The sequence below is a fragment of the Martes martes genome (assembly GCF_963455335.1).
Source record: "Martes martes genome assembly, chromosome: 3".
Lineage (NCBI taxonomy): Eukaryota > Metazoa > Chordata > Mammalia > Carnivora > Mustelidae > Martes > Martes martes.
Genome location: NC_137890.1, coordinates 70415761 through 70434647, shown reverse-complemented (window position 1 = coordinate 70434647; position 18887 = coordinate 70415761). Strand labels below are relative to the sequence as shown.

Sequence of the window (18887 nt, the reverse complement as noted above, 5' to 3'; positions counted from 1 at the left end):
CATAATACCCTCTAATTCCATCCATGTTGTTGCAAATGGCAAGATTTCAGTATTTTGATGGCCGCATAGTATTCCATTATCTATATGGACCACATCTTCTTTATTGATTCATCTGTTGATGGTCATCTAGGTTCTTTCCATAGTTTAGCTATTGTGGACATTGCTGCTATAAACATTCAGGTGCACGTGCCTCTTCGGATAACTACATTTGTATCTTTAGGGTAAATACCCAGTAGTGCAATTGCTGGGTCGTAGGGTAGCTCTATTTTCAACTTTTTGAGGAATCGCCATACTCTTTTCCAGAGTAGCTGCACCAGCTTGCATTCCCACCAACAGTGTAGGAGGGTTCCCCTTTCTCCGCATCCTTGCCAACACCTGTCATTTCCTGACTGGTTAATTTTAGCCATTCTGACTGGTGTGAGGTAGTATCTCACTTGTCACCATACAGAGTTACAGAATTGTTTTCATGTGATGAGAACTTTTAAGATCTCTCTTAGCACCTTTCACATATGCAATATGGTATTATCACCTCTAGTCACCATGTTGTACATTATATCCCCATGACTTATTTATTTTGTAGCTGGAAGTTTGTACCTTTTGACTCCCTTCACATATTTCACCCACCCCACAACCACCAATGTGTTCTCTGTATCTATGAGCTTGTGTGTGTGTTTTTCCCCCAGCCACAATTTTTTGGAAATCATTTTCATTCATACATGAATGATGGTTTTCAAGGCTTTCCTGTAAGGTTTCTGAAGTAAATAATTTTATAATTCTGAGCTTCTTTATAATAAAAGGTGGCAGATATATACATATCCGTATGTGGATACACGCACACACACACACACACACACATACTATTTGTGAAGAAGAATTTTCTATACGATACTCTCTCCTGTACTCTGTAGCCTGCTTCTTTTGCCAAGTAGCTGTACACAATGAAGATACCACAGAGTGTGTGGTCAGTGTGGTCAGTCTCCAGTGCACTTTCTTTGGAACTAAAATTCAGTCACAGTCAACAATTTATCACTTACTTTAGCAGATGAGTGACTTAAGCATGTAGCATTTTTGTGGTCCCACAAGGCATATTCTTGTAGGGTTTCTATCCCTTAAATTTCACGACAACGTGAACACTCTGCTGGATGACATATGGCACAGGTGTTTGGATCCTTGTCTACGTGTGCAGCATTTGAAAGTTCAAGTCCATGTCTTTTCAGTACAAGGTGAAGTTGGAGCTCTAACCATCTTCCACTGAAACTTGAAAGACTAAACTCAGAATCACAGGGAGTTTTATCTACTACCTTTCATCATGTTGGCACTCACATTTCTGTGAGAAAACCCTTATCACTATCTTGCAAGCTGTTCTGCTTCATGTACCAAACAAAGGCAGTGGGGTGGGTGGGAAGGATTCTTTTTCCCAGGGAGAGTAATTGCCCACCCTTCGTACAGGACGATGACAGGCCTATGATTGATGTCATGGATCAGCTAAGTTCGTCCATTCTCGAAAGTTTCATTCACGTAGCTGTTTCAGATTCGGTAAGTACACATTTGATCCTGATCCCTAATTGTTCTCAAGTGTAAGCTCCAGACCTGTCTGAAAAAAGGAGACAAAGAAAAATGATGCGGAAGAACTCTGGGGTTTCATGTCAGATAATAAACTGACACAACAGTACTTGTAAAAACAAGACAAGGTTTTCAGATACTGGCTTAGGAAACATTCAGATAAAGTTCAAACAGAATTTGAGCCTTAGGAATATAGATATTTTGCAAACTACAGTTTCAGAAAGAATTGCTCAAGATTCCTTAAGAAAACTAATTATTTATCATGCTTACCACCACAGTTTCAGAAAGAATTGCTCAAGATTCCTTAAGAAAACTAATTATTTATCATGCTTACCACCATTATTTATCATGTAACTTATATGTGGTGCTTTACAGTTTATGGTGTCCTTTCATATTTATCACCTTTTTTGACCCTCCTAGGTATTGAAACTCAAAAATATTAAGGGGCTGGGCCATGGTCACAGGGGGAAGTGTTAGGGCCTGGATTTGACCTTAGTTAGACTCCTAATCTAGGACAACCTTTATCTGCCATTCAAATACATTCTTCCCTTTTTAAAGAGCATATTGGCAGCTTTCAATTTGCAGAACAAATAGAAGGAAAATTGATACTGATATTAATTATCTGATTTTTAAAAAAAATCAGTCTAGTGTAGAAGAGGGACCTGGATTAATTTCAGCTCAGTTGCTGAAAAGAGACACTGCAGATAGGGGACCATTCACAGCATCCACATTGCTGATGCCCCTTGTCTCTTCTTGTCAAATAACTATAAATGAATAGAGACATATCTGACACATAGAAATGAATACAAAGCCTTTCCATGGTCTCTCTCTCACTGAGACTGAGCACAGATCACTACCTTTAGTGGCCCAGCTATTGCTTACAGTTGCAGTGATAATGATCATGACTCAAACTATTAAGCCAGGCAGGACAGACTTTCACAGTGATATTCCATAGCTCTACTGCTTTAAGAAATTCAATTTGGTTTAACGTGGAATGGAAGAGTCAAGTTTAATTATCTCGTATTCATCTCTTATTGGGCTGTAGATGATAGTCATGTGATTTTGTTCTGTTTATCAGAATCAAAATTGTGGGCCTGGGGTTCCTAGGTCAGCAATACTGCACTTAAGAAGATACACAGAAAAGGGAGAAGAGGAATGTGCCTTCTCTGTGCCAGGTGTTTCTACATTCCTTATCTCATGTGATTCACCTAAAGATTAGGTGAGATTAGCATTAATAATTCCCAAGTCATAAATTAATATCTCCCAGTCAGAGACTCTGGGATGGTCGGTACTCTTCCCAGGTCACAAGCTTTGGGTGGAGCCCGTGTTGGAAATCTCATCTCTGGCCCTGAAAGCTCAGGCTGTACCCCCTCACAGCCAATGAACTGTTGAGATCACTAGTGACACACCCGTAACCATGGGAACCTATAGACCCAAGAGATAATACGGGTCATTTTAATTGCCAGACATTCATAAAGGGAATTGTCTCTCCTGGCACCACTGCTGGATTATTTGAAATTTGGTCTTCCCAAAACTTTGATTTTCTAGACTTCAAAGAGAATGACACATACAAACTTATATGAGATATAGATCAAAAAAGTTTTAGAATGTAGTGTTGTTTTGGCTTGATATCACAGGACAAGAATAAGTAGGCTTCTTACCTCAAAAATCATCCGTGATATGCCCTTCATGAAAGGGATTACGTTTTGCCGTCTCCCCAAGTCAAACGGAAGGTAGTTTAGTCCAAGAAACAGAAAATAAGATTATGGCATTTAATAGCCCCGGATACTAATTACAGGGATAAAAACACATTGATGAATTTCAGAAGTTAATAGCTTTTAAGAATTTTGAGAGGCAATCCCAGGGTCGAGTTTAATTTTACTAAAGCCATTTATTTTTCAACAACGATTTAATGAGCATCTTCAGTGTCCCAATGCACGTGCTGTGTGGCATTAAAACTGAAACAGGACCCATGTCTCTAAACTCTGCCCTTCAGCTGCTTGTATTCCAGCATAAGACACAGCAGTGGCTAGTACAGACCGACATCCAATGTGGTAGGTGCGGGAGGGGTGTTTAGATTCAAAGCTTGGCCCTTTGCAGAGGTGGTCAGGAAAGCAGTGTGGACAAAGGGGCTCGTAGGCGGAGCCCTAAGGAGGACCTGTCATTTACCGTGGAGCTTTGATTCATGGCCTACTTCTTGCACCTGCAGGCAACATTACCGCTGACCCACAGCGTGGACCTGCAGTGGTTGGTGGAGTGGAACGCAGTCCTGGTCAATAGCCATTATGACGTGAAGAGCCCTTCCCATGTCTGGATATTTGCTCAGTCTGTCAAAGACCCCTGGGTCCTCTGCCTCTTCAGTTTCCTGCGGCAGGAGAACCTGCCCAAACACTGCCCCACAGCCCTCAGCTACGCCTGGCCGTATGCCTTCACTCGGCTGCAGTCCATCATGCCCCTGGTAGACCCAAAGTAAGGAAACTGTATGTCCTCCTCCATGTTGTTGATCATTTGCCCTCTTACATTTTCCTTTTATCTAACTGATTTGCATATTATAATCCTCTCTAGTTTCTGTACTTCCTAATACAGAATCCTGATCGTGGAGTAAAAACAGGTCAAAAGGTCTTATCTAGACCTAGTTTTTTTTTTCTTTTTCCTTAATAATCCCTATGATTATCTGAGTATAGAATGTCACTCCCTTAATGGTGAAAACAGTCTTCGAGTTCGATTCAACTTCCCATCCAGCAGAGACATCCCCGTTCAGACAGTTCGTAACAGCATGGACTAGCCTTGGCAGACAGTTGTTCAACTCTATTTGAGCCCTTCCTAGGATCTTTATTTAACCAGTGATATTTAAAGTCCAGAACTTACTTTCACTCCTGTTTTCAAATCCGTATTTCTAGTAGCCCAATTAATGCCAAGAAAACCAGCACTGCCGGCAGCGGAGACAATTATGTCACCTTGTGGAGAAATTACCTTATTCTTTGTTTTGGAGTTGCAAAACCCAGTATAATGAGCCCGGGACACTTAAGAGCATCCACTCCGGAAATCATGGCAACCACACCTGATGGTACAGTGAGCTACGATAACAAGGTGACATGACATGCTTCAGAAGAATTATTCTGTAAGGTTTTTTTTTAGCTTGTTTGTCTAGAGTTCACAGTGCGTATTACACTGTGCCTGCCATCTGGAGTCTGTGGGATCAGATTTGCATCCTACACATTTCTAAATTCCATTGAGCCTTGATGTGCATAATTTATGATTCCTCTCTGACAAGAGAACTGAAGATGAAGAGAAGTTGAGAAACTTACTTGAGACCACAGAGTGACTTATATTTATAAGTGCCCTGAGGTTTGGCTTCTGCCCTCCAAATCACATTTCCCTCACTCCCCGCCAAGCATCTGCCCTTAAACTATGCCTTGATTAAATGACCTTGTTAAGAATGGTTTTGGAGACTTAATTGGTTAAAAAAAATTCTGTTATAATAAAAATATTCTTTAGAATTTGTGTCCCAGGAGGAAAATGCATTCATTGTGCTGTTTAGAAATTGATGCCTGTCTATGTGTTTTGTTTTGTTTTGTTTTTCTGAAATGATGGCAGTGTTTTGGGCTGTGGTTTAGTACTTTTTAAACTGTTATAATGGAATCATCATTTGATTAAAGGAAGCATCAGTTATCATGTTACCTCTTTTTCACTCTTAATCAACTTGTTTCAGGCCATAGGCACCCCATCGGTGGGAGTTCTGTTAAAGCAGTTGGTGCCTTTGATGAGACTAGAGGGCATTGAGATCACAGAGTCCTTAGTTTTAGGATTTGGAAGAACAAATTCCCTTGTTTTCAGGTACGGTAGTCTCAGTGAGTTCTAAATTCATTCCTGCCGCTGCTCTCGTGGTTCCTGTCTTTAACTTGAGTTTGAGTTTGCGTGTCGGCATGTGCCTGGGCATATATAGGCTTTGCGCCATTTCCTTTGTGTCCGCGTTGCTTGACGTGCATGGAGCAAGCGTTCCTCGCAACTGCCTTCGCTTTTCCCCTGTGGTCCTTGCAGCTTTGATTTGACGTCTCAGATTTTATCGCGTGCACAAGCTTCTTTTAGAGAATGTAAATGAAGAGAATTCGGTGTCTGTCGCTGATGAGCCAGACCGTTCAGGGGCTTTGCCTTCAGAACAATGAGGTCTGCTCATCGGCCATTCATGCAACAGGCTCACAGGTTAAGCACTGATAGAACTCTTCCAGGAGTATTCTGTTACACTGGCCCATCTCTTTGGAAGGTGCTTTAACTGCCTTAATAGAACCATCACGTCTCACTTTCTGGATCCCTTCCTCATTTCACACCTTTAATCAAATAACCATTCCATCCGAGGCAGCGTCAAAGCCTTTTGAAAGAGCCGTCATAAAGTGCTAGTTCGGGCTGCCTCTGATGACTTCAGCTAAGCAGTGAACGCCTATAAGCAATTCAATTAAAATTCTGACCTTTTTTTTACATAGATTGAAAAGGGAAAGCTCCCAGCATCTGCGAGAAACTGTATTTGAAAAAGAAAGATGAATGAGACCTTTTAGATACCACTGGGGAAAAAAAAAACCCATTACATTATTCACATATACAGTCAGATTTTATTCTCAAAAAAAGTAATTGTGGGTTCTGATACTTGAGTGCCAGTGAACCAGTAATTTACTCCTTACTAGTTAAATAGTTAAGACAAAGAATCATGTAGAAATACTACAGGAAAATAAGAAAAACAATTCCTGGAATTACCTAACATTCTTTCCCAAAGAGCCTAAGAACCTAACCAACCTTCTTTCCCAAGGACATGTGCTCTTATATATCTTACCCCCTCAATATTCTTAGGGGTGGGTAAGATTATATAATTTGGTAGCTAGCCGTGTGAGTCTGGAAAGCATAATGTCTCTGGGCCTTGGTTGCCTCACCTGTAAAATTGTTATAATAAATAAAAATGAAGTGTATCCAATAAAAAAAAGAAAAGTTCTTATCATTATAGAATCTATCTTATGGATTTACTGAGAAGATTAAATATAAAAATGTACATAGTAAATATTCAGTAAATGGCTGCTATTGGAGGAGATCATTAATATTATTTCCATTTCTTCGATGAAGAACTTCTAGCATCTGTGTTAGAGAAATCTGAAATGGAATGCAGGTTTTGTCCCTCAGCACAGAATGCCATAAAGTTTACCTTCCTAACTTCAGATTTTGCTGGAGGATGATGTCTTACAGCACAAAACATGCAGCCAGAATATTGCAAGGTGCTCAGGCATAGAGTAGGTTGTAGACAGAATTTCTGGCAGAGACTAGAGCTCATAATTTTGTCGTCTTGACATAGACGTTCATAAATTATTTCCCAAAGAAGAGAAATATTTAGATTAGTGGATATAAAGCTGAGAACTAGAGATAATGGGAACAGGTGAAAGATAGATAGATAGATGATCAAACTTTTACTTTTACTTTACCAGAGAAAAGGTTTTGATGAAAACCTCCTTATTGTAATACTTGCCATAATTTGTGTGTATCATATAGCTCAAATAAGGGTTTTATCTTTGAACCTCCAAAAAGACTTCATTTTAAAATCAACTGTCAGTCAGTCAGTCTGTCCCCTGAACACAGATCCCAAAAGTGGTGCCCGGGCAGCTGCCCCCCTCTCTTATGCTCTTGTGAGACTGAACATGTCTTCTGTGAGGGACTCGATTTGGCTTATCTTCATCCCCAGTGCCTGTAGTGAAGTGTTCTGATTTTAATAATCACTTACAAAATACTGTTTAACTGTTTATAGAGGGTATCTTGCCATAGAGGTCTCCAGAACAGGAAATCAAAATCAAGTCAACAAATATGTATTGAGCCAAAATTATAAATGTAACACGGATGAAAACCAGTAATGCAAAGCACAGGCCAATATCTGGTTCCAGTTCACCATGTGACTGAGAAACAGAAAGGCCAGGGGGACTTTGAAGTCAGAGTCAAAGTGAGAAAAGCACGTGACTTAGGATCAATGGATGTATTTGGTGACAAACTTGGCGTCAATAATAATGAATTTCAAATGCTGACCTTTTTCCTCCATAGAGAATTAGTGGAAGAACTTCATCCATTAATGAAAGAAGCTCTGGAACGAAGACCAGAGGTAAGATTTTTAAATACTTCACGCCTCAGTTTATTTGAACAATGGTATAGTATAAATTTAGATGATACCTAATCATTCCCCCATCCCCCCCAAAAAATACAAACATCCCCCCCAATACAAATATTAACAGTGAATCTTAATATTTTTAACTTGTTATTTTTATTATTGCTCAGTATTTGAGTATTTAGTGTAATATGGTTCCTGTTTTAAAAGATTTTTGTTCTAAACTCATGAAGGCAAAACAACCTACACAGTCCTATTACTACATTCTTTTGCAGGAGGTTTGAGTTGATTGAATTTGGGGTTTTAGCTGGTTAACTCATCTTTTATAAGGAGTTGGATGGTCAAGAATATTACTTGTTCATCTGGTATAAGAAGCATTTTTGTCAACTCTATCTTCCCTGAAGTGTACTCTGAAAAGGGCAAATTTATAATGTAGCGAAAATGTAGGGAAAAGAGACTAAGACAGAAAAAGAAGCTTCCCATATAGTAGATAAGATCTAAGAAGTAGCAGAATTTTAGCCCTGTGACTTGCATGACAAGAAATGATGGGACCCTTCGTGTCCACTCTTTCTGCCGCTTCAGTGACTCCATCTTTCAGTAGCTGCTGGGAGCAACTAGGAAATGAAGCTGGTTAGTTCTGAACATTGCCACCTTGTAAATATTTATTGACCCACTTAGGATCTGTTTCTTTTATAACCCGTCATAGCAAGCATTTTCTCTAAGGATTTGGAAGAAAGAAAAACACCCTCGTCTTTTATGTTTAGGAAATTGAAAATAGCTAAGTGAAGCTTTCCTTTAATACAGTTTCCCAAAGCAAAGTTAATATTGTTCTGCCCACGTGCCTAAACAGTATTCCCTCTTTTTACACAGAACAAAAAACGCCGAGAACGGCGGGACTTATTAAGGCTACAACTACTTCGAATATTTGAGCTTCTGGCTGATGCGGGTGTCATAAGTGACAGGTAGGGGGGAAGTTCGAATGAGTTCATCTCTCCTCACTAAGCTGGCCTTTTGTCTCTCTTTCTTCGTGTCTGTCTTGTCTGTCTTTCGTTCTTTCTTTCTTCCATTTTTCCTTCCTTCCTTCCTTTTTAAAATATGTTACCTTTGACTTTTACTCAGAGAAGTCTAAAACCTGTTGTTGTTGGTTTTTTTCCCACATTTATTTACACTGCCTGTGGGTAGAGAGCAAATTTAGCGTGTGACTCCTGGCAGTGAGTCTTATTTTCCATGAAGCATGTACTACTCTGACATAAAGACTTACCGTCTGAAAGCTTAATCTTATTTTTTTTTTCCCCAGCACAAATGGAGCCTTAGAACGGGATACTTTAGCCCTCGGGGCTTTGTTCTTAGAATACGTGGACCTGACCCGCATGCTCCTAGAAGCTGAAAATGACAAAGAAGTAGAAATTCTTAAAGATATCCGGGCACATTTTAGCGCCATGGTCGCCAACTTGATTCAGTGCGTTCCAGGTACAATGATGCCTCACTGCGAAGTCCCGTCCTTTCTTGAAAAACCCGTTGTGTTCCTCACTGCTGTGCTTTCCTCTTTCATCCTACCGGCCCGTGTGCAGGTCTGGGAAAGGGCCCGTCATGTGTTTTGGGCGACTTGGGAATACCCATGAGAACAGATTGCGGTCGTTCAGCACAGAGTCGGAAAGGGAACAAGAGGAGTTAAATTTGGCTTTGTACTTATCCCATTATTTCTGTCCTTTGGGTTCCCATCTGAAAATGACTCTGTATGATTTCCAGAGGAAGGAAGTAATTCAAAGGGAGTTTCACATAGACTTCATTTCTTCCTTTTCATTGTGCTCCCCTGTGAACATGAGATCCAACTCCACAGTATTCCTCCTCTTGACTCTCCAAGCAACACATTCTATAGAATTCTCTACAGTTTAGTAAATTATATTATTGAGAGGTTTTGTTTTTTTCCCCACAGAGCAAATGGGTATGAAACCTTTTCATCTAACAAAAACACAGAGAATAAAAATAGCTGGCCAGTGTGGTGTCAAAATTAATTACTGTAATTAAAAGTGTTGACATAATTACAAAAGGCCGCAGTTCAACTGGTTCTACTTTTTCATTATTTTGATGTGGCAAAACCTTCTTCTTACCAACCCTCCTCCTCTTGGATGACCCAAAGTTCAGATTTGAGAGGACTTCTTCAATGAGAGTGTGCTTGTTTCAAATGGAGGGCTGTACATTATATTTCCCAGTATTTCTACAGATGGGTGGCAGCAATGGAGAGAATGTTTGCTATGTGAGCAGCAGCCGAGTGGGAGTGTTATAGTTTTCCTAGACATTGATTAGAAAGCAGTGTCCGTGAGTCTAATTTTTGTCTCTGCTTCCCACTCTGGACAAGGTGCCGCTGACTGCAGCATGAGAGGACACTACACTTAGAGAGAAGATTAGGCTTGCCTTCTTAAATGCTCTTTTCATTACCTAAAGAAAACTTGAGTTACGAAATAAAATTACTCCTTTCCTCAAAATGTGAGAATCATGTAGAATAAGGACTTAAACTGTATTCACTATACTTTTCAGTCTAGGAGACTCTAAACTCTGTTTTTCTCTCTAGTTCACCACCGAAGATTTCTGTTTCCCCAGCAAAGCCTGAGGCATCATCTTTTCATCTTATTTAGCCAGTGGGCGGGACCGTTCAGCATTATGTTCACCCCTCTGGATCGCTACAGTGATAGAAATCATCAGATTACAAGATACCAGTATTGTGCATTAAAGGTGGGGCACCTTTGTCTCAGGCAATGACTTTTGTCAGACCGGTAGTCTCTCTCCTTACACTGACAACCATGCCCTAAGTAAGGTTAAAATAACAATATGATATGATAAAATATACGTGCACAGGCAACAAACACACACACCTCTAAGTACATAAGCTGACTTTTTTAAAATTCCAAAATACACACACACCAACATAAGTGGATGGCTGTGTATAAATATGTAAATACTCCAACTGGGTTCTCGGTTCAAGACACAAAACTGTTCCCAGCTCTTACCTTTATCTAGCGCATGAGAACCACATGGTTTTGCTTATTGACCCTGTAAGTAGCTGCCTTGTCAGTTCGTTCTTGCCTCAGTGGAGCTGATTTAAACCATGACCCTCATAGCCATGGCGACCTGCTAATTACACAGTGAATCAAGATCACCCCTTCTCCTGCATTCCCTTGCTTCCTCTCCTCTTCCAAGTAACTAAAGTTTATGTTCTTAATTTTTTTCTTAGATTAAGAATCACAATTATTTATTTCCATATTTCCCACGGTTTGTCAATTTACTACATTAGTCAAATATTTGTCATCAAAATAAAACTTGTAAAGCTATATTTAGCTTATAAGCTGAACTTACTCGAGATCACCGAAGGTAAGTTTTAAATACTGTGAAATGGTCATTTTGCTGTATCTTACTCTTCCATCATAAATATTTGTTATCATAAAATTTTATGTCCATGAAGTTACACATTTTGGCCTTTAATTCTTATTTAAAAATCCAAAATTGGGAATCTGATGCTTCTTGGTGAACCGAGTAAGGAATACTTTAAGATCTTATGACAATAACTGCTTGAGAAGACCCTCATCATTGACCAACATGGTAGTTATGATTTAGGGAGTCGTTTGTGTGTTATTAGATCACTGCAAGTTTCATTCCATGTTGGGTTGTTTCATTATCAGGCAATGTCAGCGGTGTTGTGCTGCGGCCCCGTGTTTGACAACGTGGGCCTTTCCCCAGATGGCTACCTGTACAAGTGGCTTGACAACATTCTGGCTTGTCAAGATTTACGAGTAAGTATTGGCCAAAACTACATCATTTTTAAATGTCTAGGGTGTTCTGCCTCAATCGGGTTACTAAAGTGCATGAGTGTTGTTCACAACATGATCACACATCAGCGTAGGAAGTGCTGGCTTCTGTGTTGTACACATTACATTATGATGCATCAGGATAAGAAACACAACATACTTACCAAAGTTGCCATCAGCTGGGCCCAAAAGCAAGTGTCCATGAAGGTCGTATGATTGAAAGGACACAGACTATTTTTGCTATTCACAGTAACAATAAGCTAGTGACCAATAATAAGATAATCAAGAAATGCTCATCCAGATAACTAACTAGTGAATCAAAGAGCAAATAACAATAGAAACTGAAAATTGTTTTTGGCCTGAAGAATAACAAAAATACTACATACTAAGCTTGTGGGCTGTAAATAAAGCCTTGCTTAGAAATGAAATGTATAGCCTTGAGTATATGTATTAGAAAGAAAAAAGGCTGATCAATGACCTAAGCATCCATCTCAAGAAGTTATAAAAAGAATAGCATATCAAACTGAAAAAAAAGGGAGGGAATAATAGATATGAAAGCAGAAATTAATGAAAAAGAAAAACATTAATAAAAATGATTGTTTAAGCCAAAAGTTGAATTTGTTAAGACGAATAAAATTAATTCATGGCAAATCTGATCAAGAAAGAGAGAAGAAAAAATAAAAAAAAAAAAAAAGAGAGACAACACATGTCACCAACATCATAAATATAAAGGGGATATCCCTACAAATAGTAGATATTAAAAATAAAAGAGAACATATGAACATATTTGTGCCAATAAACCTGAAAATTTAGGTAAAATGGACAAATTCCTAGAAAAACACAGAAAAAAAGAAAATCTGAATAGTCATAAGTAATAAAGAAATTTTATCTGTAATTAAAAGTCTTCCTACAAGGAAAACTTTAGGACCAGGTGGCTTTACTGTTGAATTTAACATTTGAGAAACAAATTGCATCAATTTTATACAAAATCCTTAAAGAGAAAACAGCTCAAGAGAAATACATCCCAGCATATTTTACCAGACCAGAATAACCTTTTACTAACACCTGTCAAGGATTTAATGAGAAAAAAAATTAAAAGACAATTATATTGAGTAGCATATATACAAAAATGCAAATAAAATATAAGGAAATTAAATTTAATGATACATAAAAAGGATGATTCCTCATGATCACATTGGCATTATACAAGAACTTCAAGATTGGCTGAATTCAATTCAGTTCAATTCATTAGTATGTTAATTATATTAACAGAGTCTCAAGAAGGAAATATATGATCATCTCAATAGATGCAGAAAAACATTTAAGGAAATTCTACATGTATTTATGAAAGAAACTCCTACCAAAACTAAGAATAAAAAAAGAACATTCTTAGTTAGATAAAGGGTGTCTAAAAAAACCCTATTATAAACAACATAGTTAATGGTGAATATTGAAAATATTCCCTGAGATTAGAATGACCAAAGACACTTGCTTTCACCACTTCTATCAACATTATACTGAAGATCATAGTCAATGAATTGGGAAAGGGAAAATAAAATATCAGGAGTGAAAAAGAAGAAACTAGGTTATAGATATAAATGTGAAAGCTTAAAATACTGAAGTTTCTAGAAAATACTACAAGAATATAGGAGGAAATCTTAATCCCTGGGGTCTAAGTAAGGTTTCTTCAACAGGATGCAAAAGTTACTAATTGTAAAGAAAGACCAGTTAATAATTTCACCAAAAGACATACCATTAGAGTGTAAAAACAAAGCAAAAAAAAAAAAAAGTAAAAAATAAAAAGAAGGTAAACAGGCTAGTCACAGAGTGAAAGATGTTTGCAAGATAAATCCAGTACTTCTTGTCTAGAGTATATTAAGGACCGCTTCAGATAAATAAAATTAGGGACATTCATAGAAAAATGAGCAAGTGACTTACACAAGCAATTTACAAAAGAGATTATTTCACTGGCCAATAAACATAAGAAACAGTTCTCAATTATCATATGATCTCACAGATATGAGGAATTTGAGTAACAAGACAGAGGTTCATTGGGGAAGGGAGGGAAAAATGAAAAAAGATGAAACCAGAGAGGGAGACAAACCATAAGAGACTCTAAATCTCAGGAAACAAACTGAGGGTTGCTGGAGGGGAGGAGGGTGGGAGGGATGGGGTGGCTGGGTGATGGACATTGGGGAAGGCATGTGCTATGGTGAGAAAATAAATAATAAAAATAATAATAATAAAAGAAAAAAACAGTTCTCAAGCTCATGAGTAATCAGAGAGATGCAGACTCACCACAGGAAATATTACCTCAAATCCACCAGAATAGTGGAGATTAAGAAGATGGACAGTGTTGATGAGGAGACATAACAACAGGAGCTCTCATACAAAGCTACACAGAATAGAAATTGGAATAACCACCTTGGAAAACTCATTGGCTTTATCATTAAGGTTAAACATAGTACACCCTATGACCCAGCCATTGTATTCAGATATGCATTTCATAAAATATATATCCAGTATGCATAACCTAAGACACGTACAAAATTGTTCAAAGCAACGTCTGGAAACAACCCAGACGTTGATCTGTGTAGAATGAATACATTGTGAAGTAATCACATATCAGAATACAACAGTGACAATGAATGAATGTGGAAGACTCTCAAACATGAGTTGTGTGAAAGAAAACAGACACAAAATTATATGCTATATACTTCCATTGCATAGAGTTCAAAACAGCCCAAGCTAACCAATGGTGGTGGAAGTCAGGATAGCCGTTCCTTTGGAAAAGGAGAGAGAGGCTAGGGATGGGACAGTGCATAAAGCTGGCTTCGGCGTGGCTGCTCGTGTGGTGTTCTGTGTCTGGTGTTCACACTGGTGTGTTCAGGTACCATAACTCATCATTTACTTATGAATTATATACTGTGTATCTTACACTCCAATATAAAGTTTCTAAAGCTCAGTAAAAACTGGCTGATTGTCTTTCAAGTTGAACTAACTTTTTAATGAAATGTTATTTTTAAGTCCTTTGTGATAGTATCATTAGCTTTTATCTGCTGCTAATTACTTAAGCCTGTGGGGAACGAGGCTGATGATGTTGACCATCCAAATAGAATATTGCTTCCATCTTAACCCCTACCCTGTAGGTAAAAAAAAAAAAAAAAACAACACTAACTTTCCTTCTCCACCTGGTCACACCTGGCAAGTGAAGGAAACAGAAGGAGACAGGCAAATGTTATTCTCTGAAGGGAATATGGCCTCCAAGGCACCAGGCTTCTCCTGGACAAATGTGACCATCCAGTATTTGATAGTAGCTTCAGAAACTGTCAATAAAGGATCCTCCTATTTCTATCTGGTATGATGCCATTTCATATGAGAGTCTCTGATTAAGAAGCGTTTATTAAGAGGCTCCTGGGTGGCTCAGTTGGTTAACAGTCTGCTTTTGGCTCAGGTCGTGATCTCAGGGTCCTGGGATCGAGCCCTGAATTGGGCTCAACAGAGAGCCTGCTTCTCCCTCTGCCTCTGCCTGCTGCTCCCTCTGCTTGTGCCATCTCTCTCAAATAAATAAATACATCTTAGAAAAAAAAAAGTTTATTGGTACTGCGTATCTTTTTTAAAATATTGCCAGCTAAATTTACTAATCAAGCCCCGTAAATATATTCTGATACTTTTCCTCAGACTTGTATGCATAAAGGCCATCCTTTTATATATTTCATTTTTAACCAAATATATGTATTCTTCAAAATGCAATAAGGACACACTGTCAACAAAGTCTTCATTACCTTTTCAGAATTAAAAAATCAAAGAATAAGCGAACCCTATATATGACAGATTTACAGAGAGTCTGATTTAGTTTATACATACGTTTCGATTTTCAGTTGCATCCTCTTAAAGAAGAATATGTGGAGTACAAATTAAGTTGAGGGGACACCTGGCTGACTCAGTCAGTAGAGCACGTAACTCTTGATCTTGGGATTTGTGAGCTTGAGCCCTATGTGGGGTGTAGAGATTACTTAAAAATAAAAGCTTTTAAAAAGTTAAGATGAATACTCTGTCTCCATTTTCATTTTACCCAGTTTATATTGGCTAAGCATGATTGTGTGCCTTTCCCTGGAAAAATCTTTCATTAAGCATGACTAATTGCTTTTCTCCATGTTATTCAGGTTCATCAACTTGGCTGTGAAGTTGTTGTCTTGCTATTGGAACTTAATCCTGACCAAATTAATCTTTTTAATTGGGCAATTGACCGATGCTACACAGGCTCCTACCAGCTCGCATCCGGCTGCTTCAAAGCCATAGCAACTGTGTGTGGAAGCAGGTATGAATTCTTGTTAAGTGGAAGGTACTAGTCAGTGGCAAGTACAATGAAGGTTGCTCTTCATGATATGAATATGTGAGGGCTGACTATTTTGCAATTATCTGAGCAGAATAAATTCTAAAGAAATACACAATGGCCAGTATTTCCCCAACAGATAGACCACTCCCTGTAAGTCTGCAGCTACCGTGATTTTTCACATTCTCCAGAAGAGTGATTTGTAGTTATAGCGCCCTTCTTATTAATTGCCTGGAAATTCACCAGGACGTCTGAGAGCAGGATTTGAACATGATAAAGAAGGTACATTGAAGGAATTAAAGGAGTTTCTAGAAGTGTTTGTGACAGGTGGAAACTCTAAGCCTATTAGCCATCCCAAGACCAAACTAAACCCAGGAAGCAACCTAAGAATGTTACATCTCCCTATTAAAAAAAAAAAAAAAAAGTAAAAGGGGTGCCTGCGTAGCTCAGACTTTGAGCATCTGACTCTTGATTTCAGCTCAGGTCTTGATCTCAGGGTCATGAGTTCAAGCCCTGTGTTGGGCTCCACCACTGGACATGGAGCCTACTTTAAAAAAAAAAAAAAAAAAAAAAAATTTTTTTTTTTTTTTTAATGTTATAGCTCTCTTGTCCAAAACTTCAGAAAGGAAGAAAAGAAAATGTGACTCCCTGGGTTCCATGGATTACACTTGCAAAACCACCCTCTCTAATTGTGTAAATTAGTGAGGTCATTCAGCTCTATAATTTATTTAGTGAAATAATTTCACTATTTCAGTGAAATAATTTCACTATTTCAATGCAATAATTTCATAGCTAAAATGAAAGGGTTAATGAAGACCACAAGGTGCATAAGCTGTTCCCAAGAAAGAGCTTATGCATTAGAAACTGAGAGAAGGCCGCTCAAGTTTATTTTTGAAAAGACTCATACAGACTATTGATTCTCCTTTTTAATTAAATGTTGAATTTTAAGTAGCTATCTTGAGCTACTGGATGAAAGGAATAAAGTGAATTAGCTTTAAATTCTAACCTATTACAACCTGTTCAGTTCTAAATTAATAAGAACAGAATATTAGAAGACCTCTACTTTCAATAAATCTAAAATGAGCATGCTATTTCAAGAGAGAGGTTTCTCTTTAAAATTCTTAGCTTTCATTTTTAAAGGTAGTAGGTAACATTTCACATCTAAAGCTTACATTTTCTATAATCTTAATAGTAGAATGTTTATTATACACTTTAATCTCAAAGTTACAGCAGATGAATATAATCTATACTGTCCGGTCTGCCATCATTTTATTTCATGATGTTAACATTATGAAATGATAGTTATACCTATAGAATATTACAAAAATAGCAAATTTTTTGCAAAAATCTCTTTCTCCAGAATATGTTTTTATTTTCAGATATTTTGATATTTTCAAAATCTGTTCACATGATTCTTTGGTTTTGAAACTGTATTTAGAATATGACGTGGACCATAGATTCCCTTTGACAAAAATTAAAACAATAAAAGTTTCCTTTCTTTGCGGCCTTTCTCCCAGTGAACTCAATGTGAACTATCCTAGTCAAATTTATTTCATTGCATGGCCATCTCATAAAATATTGCACTACATTCCTCTGAGTGAATCTAGGTATTTTTCCTTAGGGAGCACAAATAAATGGCTATGAATTTAGCAGTATCATCTTAGTTTCAGTAATATCTCCAGTCACAAAAATATTAAATCAAAAACCTCCCCGTATTCAGATTTTTTTAAAGGTATCATTCCAAACTATTCTGCTTTCTTAGACAAATACTGCAGATCAACTTACGTTCATGACCCTCATCTATCCTGCAGGAAGGTTTGAGGGCTAGGCTTCGACATCGACACAACCTGTCCCCCGAGACAGTAGCCAACTCTTCTGTCATTTGTCACCACGGGACATGTCCAGAATTTAAAATTTCAGCTGTGGCTTAAATTTGCTCTCTCTCCTCATAAATTCTCAGTCTGTGTAGTCTAGATAAGCCTCCGGATTTGTTTGAACAATCTTTGCACTTAATGTTTTCAGTACTTTTTTTGAAAACAATTCTGGTGTTTTAGCTTTCGCTTTGTTTTCCACAAGTTTGCTTCTTAAAAACACCTAAGTACCTTATGTTATGAAATAATATGTTCCTGAAAAGCCATACCTAAACCAGGTCATATTTTAACTTTCTCAAACAAATTATCTGTACAGTAACTCCTACAAGTCATATTCTAAAGTGAAAACTCTTTCTTGTAAAGAATTATCTCCTCCTTTTCAGATAGAAATTAGCATATGCTAGATTTATTTTTGTAGGAATATGACAGTTTATAACCAGACTCATTTATTAAGGAACAATTTACAATTGACTATAAAATACTTTTTAAAAATTGAACATTTTTTTAAAGTGATCATCCTGAATGAAATTTTCTACTTTTAGTTTTCTGCTTTTGGAATCAGCCATTTTTGCATAATTTAATATATTAATCCCTATATTCATCAGCTGTGATAATGAAAAAATAGTTCTCTATGTTCTTTTTTTGTTTCTTTTTGTTTCTATATAGGACTCTATGAGAGTGTGTGTGTGTATTGTGAACTTTCTGAAATCTAGACAAAATTGAAACTGTAATTATAACTCTTGATATATCTAGTGATATTGGGAAATTTGGAAGGCAGTGTGGATTTCAAATAAGACCAGGAGAAGTAAGGATAAAAGTAGAAAGTGGTGGTAGAACTGGCAACATTAATTTTGAAGAATTTTTTATAAAATATGTCTTACATTTGATTAAAAGCTATTAAGTGCAGCTCAGTACTATAATGTAGCATAAGAGGAAATAGCTCACCTGTCAGGCAGCAATAATTCAAATAACTGTTTGACTTTTGTGTGTGCTCTTATTAACTTCCCCTCAACTCCAAATTATATCAGTACTGAACAGATAAAGAAATTGAGAAAGATTACATGGATTTTCAACATTCTAAATCAAGGCAAATAGTATGATTTATATTAAAAGTGTAGGCGGTTTCCAATTAGTGGCTTAACTCAACAGAGTTCTCTTCACATTTAATTAAATATTTGAGAGTT

The 18887-nt window shown here is 37.5% G+C and overlaps 1 protein-coding gene across 1 annotated transcript in view; it reads left to right on the top strand.

Annotated features, from left to right (window-relative positions):
* FRY (FRY microtubule binding protein) overlaps positions 1 to 18887 on the top strand; it is a 260339-nt gene that overhangs the window by 142140 nt on the left and 99312 nt on the right. Inside the window, exons 20-29 of the mRNA XM_080799698.1 lie at positions 1450 to 1536; positions 3773 to 4032; positions 4464 to 4653; positions 5276 to 5400; positions 7633 to 7690; positions 8564 to 8655; positions 8991 to 9163; positions 10266 to 10426; positions 11371 to 11481; positions 15663 to 15817. Coding sequence (XP_080655824.1) covers positions 1450 to 1536; positions 3773 to 4032; positions 4464 to 4653; positions 5276 to 5400; positions 7633 to 7690; positions 8564 to 8655; positions 8991 to 9163; positions 10266 to 10426; positions 11371 to 11481; positions 15663 to 15817 — 1412 coding nt within the window. The remainder of the gene's footprint in view (positions 1 to 1449; positions 1537 to 3772; positions 4033 to 4463; positions 4654 to 5275; positions 5401 to 7632; positions 7691 to 8563; positions 8656 to 8990; positions 9164 to 10265; positions 10427 to 11370; positions 11482 to 15662; positions 15818 to 18887) is intronic.